This window comes from Mobula hypostoma, chromosome 12 (genome assembly GCF_963921235.1).
Source record: "Mobula hypostoma chromosome 12, sMobHyp1.1, whole genome shotgun sequence".
Classification (NCBI taxonomy): Eukaryota; Metazoa; Chordata; class Chondrichthyes; order Myliobatiformes; family Myliobatidae; genus Mobula; species Mobula hypostoma.
Window position 1 is genome coordinate 30,246,343 of NC_086108.1, and position 13,078 is coordinate 30,259,420.

Below are 13,078 nucleotides of genomic sequence, written 5' to 3' on the forward strand. Positions count from 1 at the left end.
TGGGAGACTATACTTCAGTTATATAGAGCATTTGTGAGACATATTTGGAATTCTTTGCACTTTGACTGCTTATCTACAGAAGGATGTTAATGCCTTGAAAGAATTAGATCAGCCATGAACTTTTTGAATTTTAGCACTGGCTTGAAGTCTTGAGAAGCCCAATGGTTCTCAATGTGGACAATATGGCCCCCGGGGGGGCCACGCCAAATTTTGCAGGGCCACAAGTAAATAAACAAGAAACTGGGGCCACAGGAATTGCTGAATAGGCCATGATAAGTTTACTGTTTTAACGACATATTACTGAAATATATAAATAAAAAAGAAATGAATATATGTAAGTTAATTGGAATGGGAAAATATGCAAGTTGGCACAAATGAGGCAGCAAAACAGGTGTGTGTGTGTGTGTGTGTGTGTGTGTGTGTGTGTCAGTCAGCACATCAATCGTTATCTTCAATCCTGCTTTACCATGCCAAAACACCACTCACACCCTGCAGAGCAGTCTGCTAAGCCCCGCTCCATCTCCACCCTAAATCACTGATTTTACAGTGAGCAGGTAGGTGTGACCCTGCAACGTGCTCTGCCAGCTGGTGATTATGAATACTTTGTTACTCAAAAAAATTGCATGGATATTTGCATGACACCCTTGCTGCTGTCAACTTCTGTGACGGGGTCCTGAATTACCCCTATGAACTGTGCTTTTGAAAAGAGAGAGAGCGAGTTATTTTTAACACCGACATCTTGTTTTTAAGAGAGAGAGAGAGAGAGAGAGAGACGAAGACAGCTTTGGATGATGTTACGGGTTTTCTGCAGCATGTTTACATTTTTACAAGGACACTGGTTTCAGCTTCTGTATTCTTACAGAGAGAGAGGGGAAGAGCTGGTTGATGGACAGTTAGTATTCAGTACAGTGAGATAAATAGAAGGTCAGATGATAAACGGACAGACACATGGGTTTGGACACTGAATGAGCTTTGATGTGCCCACAGAAAAAGTGGGTTTTGGAGGATCATTCAGGCAGATCGATCAGTGGCTCTCGCAGTGTGAACAGGGCGTGACCGGTGGGGAGTTATTCGTGTGCTCAACCCTTGTCTGGGTTGATAATTCCACCATGGAAGAACGGTCCTCTTTGTTGTGGTCACAGTCGGTGACTTCTAAAGGATTTCGGAGGACAACGGGAAGATTGACGGCATAAGCTCACCTGACGACTCAAATCTCTCCCTCTCGGTCTCCATCACTACTCAACTCAATACCACGAACTGAAATGAACTTTACTCATCATCGTAAGACTATCTATTTAACCCTAGACTTGAAGAAGCTTGGTTTTCATATATTTCCACACTTACTTCTATATAATCATTGCTAACCTATTTGATATATCTGATTTTATATTACTGTATTGCATAGATACTAATAAATACCATTAGTTAATAGCAATACTGGACTCCAAAGTGTTTTCCATTTCTGCTGGTTCTTTAACCCGTCACGGGGTACGTGACACTTCATCAAATTAAATGCACTTTGAGATCGTCAGACTGAAGCTATTTTTTCTATATTATTATGTATTGCATTGTGCTGCTGCCGCTAAGTTAACAAATTTCACGACATATGCCGTGATATTAAACCTGATTCTGCTTCCTAATTGCAACAATGTTTTCTTTTCTCACTGCTATCCTCATTCATGGCCTTCCAATTACAGCAGGGGTTCCCACCCTTTTTTATGCCATAGACCCCTACAATTAACTGAGCGGTCCATGGACCCCATGTGAGAACCCTGATTTACACCTTCTCCAGACAGAACAGCTGAGAATAACAAAACTTTACCACACTCTCAGTCTTTCTCTCTTGATCTCCACCCTGCCATGGACAGTGCAAATATTTTTTCTAGATCAGTCTTCTTTAAAAGTATCACAATAACATTGGAAAATCAAGTGACTATACATGGAGAGAAATGAACTTAAAACAATTCTCTAACACCAGAGACAGATACCACACAAACTACTAAGACCATAAGACTTTAAGACAGAATGGAAAGAGTCACCAAATCCCTTGAATTTATATCAACACATCCTAAAGGAATTGGTTACAATTTTACGAGATGTTGGTGAGGGCACACCTAAACTACTGTGCACAGTTTTGGTTCCCTTACCTAAAAGGGGGGGGGGGGTGTATGCATTGTATAGGAAGGGGTAGCACATCTGGTAAAGGGGGCTTGTTGTGTCCATTCTGGGGCAGCTCACTCACCTTTGGTCCCCACTGGACACTCAGCTCTCATCTGTGGCTCCAGGTAGCTGTTTGCATGCGACAGTGGCCACACCCTTGAATACCACTTCGACAGGCAGGCTGAACCAGGTAAGGGGTGCCAGCAGCCTCATACTCTATGCCTATCCCAGCACGTAAAGACAGCTCCAGGGGACTGGGTGGGTGAGATCTACAGTAAGATCTAATGGCTAGGAAGGCAGTACTGCAAAGCTCCGTGGAGAGTGAAGGACATGACAAGACACAGAAGATGTCATGGCCATCCACTACAACCAAGGAAGACCCCAGTTTGTGATGCTTGTTCGTTCCACTGCACCAAGATTTCTGAGGTCAAGAGAGTGGCACTGCACCAGTGCAATGGCTTTTCCACTTTTAAAATTCTCCTGCATAGACTCTGTCATTGTTGGTCATGACACACAACTACCACCTAAAAGAGGATATAGCAGCAGTGGAGGCAGTCAAATAAGGTTCCCAAGGCTACTTCCTAAGATATCAAAAGAAACTAAAATGTTTGGGTTTATAGTCCTTCAAGTGTAATAGAATGAGGAGTGATCTTACTTAAACATTAAGATCTTGATAGGGGCAAGACAGGGTAGATGAAAAGGTGCTTTCACTAGTGGGTCTCAAACACAGCAAACAGTTCCAGGATAAGGGCCAGTGATTTAAAACTGAGCCTTGTAGAAATTTCCCCTTTCAAAAAATGGGGATAGGTAAATATTTTAAGGATTGAAGTATTGAGGGAAAGGGTGAAGTGCACAGATGAGGAGTTGGTGTCAACACATCAACTATAATCATACTGAATTGCAGGGCAGGTTTAAAAGGCTGGCACATCATTCTCTTGCGAGCAGTTGTGGAGATAATGGATGGTTGTAATCTATTCAAATTACCCATATTCTGGAAAGTTTCCAGAAAAGAGGAAAACACAAATGTTTAAGAAAGGAAGAGACAGAAAGCTGTAAACGATAGTCCAGTTAACCCAACGCGATAATTAGGAAAATGTTGAAATCCGTTATTTAGGCGACCATAGGCTATTTAAAATAGTCAAAGGACAAACGACTCCTACTCCTGATCTCTTTCTGGTTATTTAAAATTATGTGATTTTTCTTAACTTTTCACGAACGTCACTAGGTCAGTGTACTGTTTACTGCTGCATGCATTTTGGATTATATTTCATTAACATGGTAATAACTTGCTTGAAGAGCTGTGTGGGTGCACCTTGGTTTGGTTGTATATGTATAAACAGATGACAATAAACTTGAACTTCTGACGCAGGGTTATTGACCCTGATATTTTGACGCAATTTCTCCTTTCACAAGTGTTGCCTGACCTATTGAATGAAGGCTTCCAGCACTTTCTGGTTTCCTTTCAGATTTCTAACATCTGCAGCTTTCGATTTGTGAGCTGCCCGATTTACTTAGGTTACAATGGGACCATTACTGTATCTGTCTGTCGGTGTAGAGGTATAGTTCAGATGCTGGCAGTCCCGTGTAACCAGCAGGGCGAGGCGTGGGGATCTCGTCCCACTCTGAAGTAGGTTGCAGTGACTCGGGTGGCGTGGCGGAGTTAGCAAATCCTCCCGGCCGGGCAAGGATGGCGCTGCGGGTAATGAACCTTCCGGCCGGCAAGCAGTGGGGCGAGCGGTCCTCCGCTCCGACAGGGGGCGCCTGGTGGCAGATTGCGGCGCATCGCCGTGACACGGCCACTACCCGCCCCCCTCCCCTCCACCCGGGCTCCGGCGAGGAGGAGGTCGCGTCATGGCGACTCAAGTCAGCGAGCTGGAGGCCGCCAAGAAAACCCTGACGGAGGCGCTCGGAGAGAACGTGAAGCAGTAAGTGCAGTGGCCCGTCGGCGATATCGCTGTTGAACGGCGACAACTCTCGGGAGTGGGCCTGAGCTCAGGCCCCGGGCTCGGAGTCCACGGTTCCCGGTACCGTGTCGCGGGGCTCCGTCGCTCCATTCAACTGCAACGCCCCCGACTCGGGTGGCAATGCACACGGGGTGGAGGATTCAGCTTAGCTGGCTGGGGTGACGCTCCAACTGGGGTCTAGAGGATGGTGGAGGACCTACTAAAACCTTAGTGCCCTGGATTCCGAGGTGGCTAATGAGGCCAATCTGCAAAACACAGTCTCTTCCATAGGGCAGCTGTTGAGTGGCTAGTATTGTACTTCCACTGCAGAAGCAAGGTGTTTGTGACCTCCTGATGCCTGGGTATCAAGCTCCTCTTTACTATTCCGAACTTTCTTCCTCCAGTTTGAGTGGTCAGGAACCGTAGACTCCCAGGATCCACTGGGGATGATTAAGGAAGCTTTGGACAGTGCCCTTCAATATTTTACCCTGTCATTTTCTCCTATGTTAGAACTTGGAATAACATGTTTTAGCAGACATGATGTTGGAATCTGGTGTGACATTGTTCTTCCATAGATGCTGCCTGACCCACTGAGTGGGAAATGGACAGCAGGTGTTTTAGATCAAGACCCTTCATCTGGGCAATTGACCTGAAATGCCAGCTGTCCACTTCTTTTCATTGATGCTGCCTGTCCTAGTGAATTCTTCAGCATCTAGAGTAGGGGTGACAAATCCCTTTGAAAGTATGTACCCAAACTTGCAATAATCTTCTAAAAAAATTCTCATGTTTGCAATGGTAATTTTGAACTAAGATTGTCCTTGATTAATGAATTAATATCAATAATTATGGACTTTTAATGAGAAAGCCTGAGCCCTGTTGCTAATTTATATGTGTATTCTTGTTTTGCTATTAATAAAAGTATAACAGATTGAAAAAAATGAAGCATTTTAGAAAATGTTTAAAAATTCTTAATATAATCTTAAAAAGACAATAGAAAAATAGCATCATTTCTAAATTGTGTTTAAAATATTTAACTGATAAACTTAAGTAACATAGTCTTAATTTCAAAATAAATTTATTATCAAAGCTCTTACATGTTACCATATACAACCCTGAGATTTGTTTTCTTGCTGGCATACACAGTCAATCCAAGAAAGACAATACGATGAATGACTTTGCCCAACAAGATGGATTATCAACCAATGTACAAGAGACAGCCAACTGTGCAGATACAAAGAAAAGCAATAACTCTCAGGGACATGAGATGAAGAGTCCTTGAAAGTGCATCCATATGTTGTGGAAATAGTTCAGCAAGGGGATGAGTGAAGTTGAGTAAAGTTCTGGTTCAAGAGCCTCATGGTTGAGGGGTAGTAATTGTTCCTGAACCTGGCGGTGTGGTACCTAAGGCTGCTATACCACCTTCCCGATGGCAGCAGCAAGAAGGGAACATAGTCTGGATGGAGGGGGTCTTTGATGGATGCTGCTTTCCTGTGACAGAGCTCTGTGTAGATGTGCTGAATGGTAGGGAGGGCCTTACCTGTGATGGACGGGGCTGAATCCACTACTTTTTGTAAGATTCATAGGAAGAAGGTTGAAAATCTGGCTGAATGGTGCCGGAACAACAACCTTTTACTCAATATCTCCAAGACCAAGGAGCTGATTATTGACTTCAGGAGGAGGAAACCAGAGGACCACGAACCAGTCTTTATTGGAGAATCAGAGGTGGAGAGGGTCAGCAACTTTAAATTTCTTGGTGTTATCATTTTGGAGGACCTGTTCGGGGTCCAGCACGTTAGAGCAATTATGAAGAAAGCACAGCAGCACCTCTACTTCCTTTGGAGTTTGTAAAGATGTCATGCTGAATCTAAAACTTTGACAAACTTCTATAGATGTGTGGTGTGAAGTATATTGAGTAGCTGCATCACAGCCTGGTATAGAATCACCAAAGCACTTGAACAGAAAATTCTCCAAAAAGTAGTGGATATGACTTAGTCCATCACAGGTAAAGCACTCCCCATCATTGAGCACATGTATGTCTAGTGTTGTTGCAAGGAAATAGTATCCATCATCAGAGCCCCCCACCCCCGGCCACTGCCCCAGGTCATTCTCCCTTCTCATTGCTGCCATTGGGAAGAAGGTATAGGAGCCTCAGGACTCACACCACCGGGTTCAAGAACAGTTAGTACCCCTCGACCTTCAGGCTCTTGAACCCAAGGGGGATAGCGTCACTCAACTCCACTTGCCCATCATGGAAATGTTCCCACAATCTATAGACTCACTCTCAAGGACTCTTCATCTCATGTTCTCGATATCCTCTCCAATAGCTTCTTTACCACTGTTGTGAAGATCATTGGCCGATACTTACCTGGATTAGTCCCATTTCCTTCTTGAACAAAGGCATAACATTTGCTATTCTCCATTCCTCCAAGACTCACCTGTTGCTAGTGAGGACACAAAGATACCCCAACAATCTCCTCACTTGCTTCTTTCAATATTCTAGAATATATGCCATCGGGCCCTGGGGTCTTATCCACTTTAATGCTTTTCAGAAGATCTAGCAGGATCTCTTCCTTAATCTCAATATCCAAGCATATTAGCATGCTCCACTCAGTTTTCACTATCCTCCAATTGTTTCTCCTTGGTATATACCGAAAATACTTCCTTAGCAACAAAGCTACTTCCTCTGACTCCAAGCTCATTTATCGTCTTTATTATTGAGTTATTTCTAAGTTATTGTAATGCGTTGGGGTTCTCCTTGAGCCTGCTGTCCAAGGACATTTCATGGCTGCTTTAAGCCTTCCTAATCATTTGCTAAACACATTACTGTTATCTTTATTCCACAAGGGCACAGTTTGATTTTTATCTTCCTGAACCTTAAGTATGCTTGTTTTTCCTTCCTGACTAAATTTTGGATCTCTCTGGTCATCCAAGGTTCACTTACTTTCTCATCCTGATCCTGAGCTCTGCTCAGCCGGTCTTTAACTAACGCCCACATATTTGATATCTTATCCTGTCACAATTTGTCTTACCCCAATTTTGTAACTCCCTACGAGATCCAATTTTATCTTTACTGATAACTGTCTAAAAACAAAATGAGTTGTGGTTACTTTTCCCAAAATGTTCACCTGCTGTTAGGACAGTTACTTGGCTGTCTGATTTCCTAGAACTAGGTCCAGTATATTCTCTTCTCTGGTTGGACTCTCCACATACTGTTTCAAGAACTTTGCTTGGATGCACTGAAGATATCCTGCCAAACTAACCTTCTGTACTAAGGAAGCGCCAATCAATATCGGAGACGTTAAAGCCTCCCACTATGACAACCTTGTTGCTCTTATATTTTTCTAATTTTTCCATAGTTTGCTTACATATCTGTTCCTCCATCTCTAGGTAGCCGATGGGGAGGGGTCTGTAGTTTAATCCACTCAGTGTAATTGCACCTGTCCCATTTCTGAAATTGGCTCGAGATGAACCCTGCAGTATGCTTTCTCTAAGTACTGCTATTATTCTCCTTTATCAGTACGTCTAAATTGGGGAAAGGCAAATTACGTCTAAAACAACACAACCTGTGAAATTTGAGTTAACCAGCACTGTCTCTCATGCAACAAGGTCTCTAATGACAACGTAATAAGGATTTTTTAAAAGATTTGCTTTATTTGTCGCGTGTATATTGAAGCATAGTGTGAAATATATTGTTTTCATTAATGACCAGCACAGTCCAAGGGTTGCTGGAGACAGCCTGCCTCTGTCACCATTTTCCTAGCATGCCCACAATTTACTAATCCTAATTTCTATCTTTTTGGAATGTGGGAGGACTCTAGAGCGCCTGGATGAAACCTATGCAGTCACAGGGAGAATGTACAAGCTCCTTACAGACAGCAATGGGAAATAGAGCAACACATACAAAATGGTGGAGGAAATCAGTAGGTCAGACAGCATCTATGGAAAAATCTCGGCAAGTCTGAGCCCAGATCGCTGGCGCCAAAAAAGCATTATGTTATTTGCCACGCTACAGCGCCCACCCAATTCCTTCTATCGATCCAGATTTCAAAATCAACCTCCTTACCCATAATAGTGTTAATTCGAAATAAATACATTTTAGCACATCATTTGCACCACGATTGTTAGCTAGTCCCTTGCTGTCCTTCCTCTTGGTCTGACTTGATAAACCTTATTTCTTGCTCTCAACTTTACTAACAGTTGTTTTGCTGCAGTGCTTCCCATCACCCCTGCCACTCTAGTTTAAATGCTCATGATTGAAGACTGATCCTTCTGGACGTAATCAGTGCAGAGAAGGAAGGCACATAACCTTCTTCTCTGAATGGGAAGGAATGGAAAAGACAAACTTCTGTGGTGTCTTTCAATTCACAAGGTGTGTGGGTGATGAACATAATGAACATTCTGCTTTATCAGCAAGGCAATGATAGGATATAATAACAATATGACTGATGTATGCAGCGGCATCTCATAAGTTATTTTATCATGTAACTGAGGACCTCAAAGAACCTCAAAGTGTCTGCACCACTTAATGCCATGTTCCTGGTGACGACTTTACTGACCACAACCTGGTCCACTTTTATCTTCTCCATCAGTCTGACCCCAGAATATCAGTGTCAATGAAGCATTGTGCAGATCAATCTTGGAGCTCTCAAGGACAATACAAGCTTGACTTATGTCAGACAGTGCCACACAAGCAATCTATCAGCTTGTAACCCATAAGGAGGCCTAATGCATTCACCACTTATAGACAGTTTTCCTGAAGGCAATAGGAACAGCTCTATAGACTTGTGAAAGCAGAAAGCCAGAGAAAATTGCAGGACCTAATTAACAGATGGAGGATAGAGAGAGTGAAGAGGGCGCAGAAGCTCATTGATTGAAACCATATGAAATGGGTTCTTCAATGCTCTAAAAGCCATTCTGAAGTACCTCCCTGATGAGAGATAAGGATGGGATAAGCTCATCAGGAGCAAAAGCACAAGCTGGGAAGAACACTCTGAGGACCGCCTCGAGACTAACTCCATCCTTGAGTGCACTTGACTCCACACCACGGTAACCGAACTGGGAAGAAGCTGAGAAGGTCATATTGCAGCGGAGGGGTTACGCAGTATTAGAGGTGACGTTTTCCACATGAAACTTTACATTGAAATTACTTCCACCAGTGGTTCATTGGTACTATTTTGAAGTAAACTGTTGAGTTAATCACATACAGCATTGTTTCCTTGCTCACTGTTTCTTTTGGAAAACCCCATCTTTGCCATGTTGATGCCTGTGAGATCTTTCTCTGTACAGAATTGTTGACGTGCTACTTTCACTGGCTGTATGTCTTTAGGGGTATTTTGAAAATGTTGTAAAAGGTGCTGTATAATTGGTAACTGTTTCACTATCATTTGTGTAGCTTTTGGAATTGGCTGCTCCCTGGGTCTTCCCAACTGAATTTGTGCACACCAGATGGTGCTTTGCATATTTGTTTTCCTTATGGGTAAAAATGTAGATTCCGGGACCTCTACTTTTCAAGATTTTTATTAATCACCTGGATGTAGGGGTAGAAGGGTGGGTTGGCAAGTTTGCAGACGACACAAAGGCTGGTGGTGTTGTGGATAGTGTAGAGGATTGTCGAAGATTGCAGAGAGACATTGATAGGATGCAGAAATGGGCTGAGAAGTGGCAGATGGAGTTCAACCCGGAGAAGTGTGAAGTGGTACACTTTGGAAGAACAAACTCCAAGGCAGAGTACAAAGTAAATGGCAGGATACTTGGTAGTGTGGAGGAGCAGAGGGATCTGGGGGTACATGTCCACAGATCCCTGAAAGTTGCCTCACAGGTAGGTAGGGTAGTTAAGAAAGCTTATGGTGTGTTAGCTTTCATAAGTCGAGGGATAGAGTTTAAGAGTCGCGATATAATGATGCAGCTCTATAAAACTCTGGTTAGGCCACACTTGGAGTACTGTGTCCAGTTCTGGTCGCCTCACTATAGGAAGGATGTGGAAGCATTGGAAAGGGTACAGAGGAGATTTACCAGGGTGCTGCCTAGTTAGAGAGTATGCATTATGATCAGAGATTAAAAGAGCTAGGGCTTTACTCTTTGGAGTGAAGGAGGATGAGAGGAGACATGATAGAGATGTACAAGATAATAATAGATAGAGTGGATAGCCAGCGCCTCTTCCCCAGGGCACCTCTGCTCAATACAGGAGGACATGGCTTTAAGATAAGGGGTGGGAAGTTCAAGGGGGATATTAGAGGAAGGTTTTTTACTCAGAGTGGTTAGTGCGTGGAATGCACTGCCTGAGTCAGTGGTGGAGGCAGATACACTAGTGAAATTTAAGAGACTACTAGATGAGTATATGGAGGAATTTAAGGTGGGGGGGTTGTATGGGAGGCAGGGTTTAAGGTTCAGCACAACATTGTGGGCTGAAGGGCCTATACTGAGCTGTACTATTCTATGTTCTATAATGAGGAACATTCTTGTTTACTTCCCACTCAACTTTCTATTATTCTCAATTATTAGCTTTGGTGATTACCTTTGATTTGGAATGTTTGACAGATAATGATAATAGCATCTTTTATATTTCAGACTGTTTAAAACCATTTTACAGTTAATACTATTTTTTGATGTTTAGTAACATTAGAAATACAAGAGTTAATTTGAATGTAGTGTTACGGTGTAAGCAACAATGTTACTGATTACTTCTGATAACTGAACAGCACAGAGGATTATAAGTCACTGGTGAAGGCTCACTTGGAGTATTGTGAGCAGTTTTGGGCCCCTTTTTTGAGAAAGGATGTGCAAACATTGGAGGAGGTTCATGAGAGTGATTTCGGAAATGGAAGGTTTTATATATGAGGAGCGATTGATGGCTCTGGGCCTTGACTCACTGAAATTTAGAAGAATGGGAGAATGGGGCGGGGGGGGGAATCTCATTGAAACCTATCGAATGTTGAAAGGCCTAAATAGATTGGATGTGGAGAGGATATTTCCTACAGTGGGTGAGTCTAGGACCAGAGGGTACAGCCTCATAGAAGCACGTCCATTTAGAACCGGGATGAGGAGGAATTTCTTTATATGAGGGTGGTGAATCACAGGCAGCTGTGGAGGCCACATCATTGGGTATATTGAAGGCAGAGGTTGATTGGTTCTTGATTAGTCCAGGTGTGAAAGGATACAGGGAAAAGGCAGGAGAATGAGATTGAGAAGGAAAGGGATCAGCCATGAAATGACAGTAGACTCAATAGGTCGATTGGCCTAATTCTGCTTCTATGTCTTATGGTCTAATTAATGTTGATTGAGAGACCTATCTAGGTTGGGTCACCAGGGATAGCTAACCTCTGCTCTTTAAATAAAGACATGGCATCTTTTACATTCATCTGGGTCGCAGGCTAGGCTTTGGTTTTACATCTCATGAGAAACGAATCACTGCTGATGCTGCAGTTTTTCCACTGTTGCACTGAAGTTCCAGCATCATACCTTTCAATATATTTTCCTAATCAAACACTGCCAGCTCTCCATTTCATGGTTCCCTTTGTTGTTAGATTTAAGACCCTAGATTCTAATTGAGCTTTATCACTTCCATACTCATTCTACTTTACAGTCAACCATCTACTTTTGTATCATAGCTAAACTTTAGTCATGTCTCTTATATTTAAGTTTACATAATTAGTAAAGACTTCTAAAAGGAAGTGATGAAGTTCTGAGGTCTTTAAAATGCTACTGGTGATTATTTTTCTCTAACAAAATCACCCCTCAACTATTACCCTTTGTTTCCTGCTACTGTTAATTTTGATTCCAAATTGCTAACTACAAGTTGAGTACCCCTTATCTGAAATTCTAAAATCTGAAATCTTGGGTGCTGAGATGACGTCACAAACAGAAAATTCCACAAGGCACTGCGAAGGTTCCCAGGTGACGTGCAGGTCTCTGTGCATCACAGATAGTTCTGAGAAGTGACCTCACATATGTAATGAGTGAAAGTTAATAGAAAATAGAAAAACACTGTATAAGGCGAAAAATGAAGAAATCAATATTGTTTTGAAATAATAGATTCATCAGTGTTGAAGCGAACATGTGCTACTTAACGGTATTCTGATCATGAAACAAGCAAAGATTTGTCACAGCAAACTGGAAACTGAAGGTAATTGTAAGCATTCGTCAGGCTGGTTTTAGTAATTTAAGAAACGTCACCACATTAAATTTTTTAAGATTTAAAAAGTTTAAAAGATAAAGCGTCTGCTGGTCATGAAGCATCCATTGATAAGTTTGTGAAGATCATTACTAATGAAAATCTAACATCTGAACAAGACTACACTGCTGATTGTTTTTATATCTTGTATAAAACCTTAAAAAAAGTCAAGTACAAATAGAGTGTATTGTAACCTTTTAATCACAACACGGCATTGTAGGTGGAGACAGAACACCTGTCATTGTTTGTTGCTTAACAGCTGATTCAGGTATTCTCCTGATGCTGCTTTTGTTACCCTGCACACAGTATATTTTCATGATATTGATGGTGTGTAATAAGATTTCTTTTAAATACATAATGTGTGATGAACAAGCGTGAGATAGAAACTGCTTATTGTAGCACATAAATTCAGAGTCAGGAATGATGGCGACCCCAAGCTACCCCATTAAATTTTCCAAAATCCAAAAAAATCTGAAACCCTTCCATCCCCAATCATTTTAGATAAGGGGTACTCAACCTGTACTAATCTCTATTACAGATTTATTTAAGTACTTGTATCTAAACTCCCCAATTGGACTGTTGGGATTAGAATTTGCAATTCTGAATTAGTGATACTAATCCATTTAAATATTGTGTGTACTGGGTCATGTAATCTATACGTTTTGTAAAAAAAAAAGTCTTCTTAGCTGATCTAGCCTTTTTCACATAGAGTTATGGAAGTCTGAAATTTGCTGCTCTTAAAGGCTACTAGAGGTAGAAAGTGGATGCCTTACCCTAAAAAGACTGTGGTCAGAGTAGGATTAAC

At 42.1% G+C, this 13,078-nt stretch overlaps 1 protein-coding gene across 2 annotated transcripts in view; it reads left to right on the plus strand.

Annotated features, from left to right (window-relative positions):
• Nucleotides 1-3,922: 3,922 nt before the first annotated feature.
• The window catches only part of tada1 (transcriptional adaptor 1), a 122,950-nt gene continuing 113,794 nt past the window's right edge, over nt 3,923-13,078 (plus strand). Inside the window, exon 1 of one of the 2 annotated variants that reach the window (XM_063063777.1) lies at nt 3,923-4,085. In XM_063063777.1, the coding sequence (XP_062919847.1) occupies nt 4,012-4,085 (74 nt within the window). In that variant the 5' untranslated portion in view covers nt 3,923-4,011. The remainder of the gene's footprint in view (nt 4,086-13,078) is intronic. The other variant, XM_063063775.1, reaches the window with a different exon arrangement.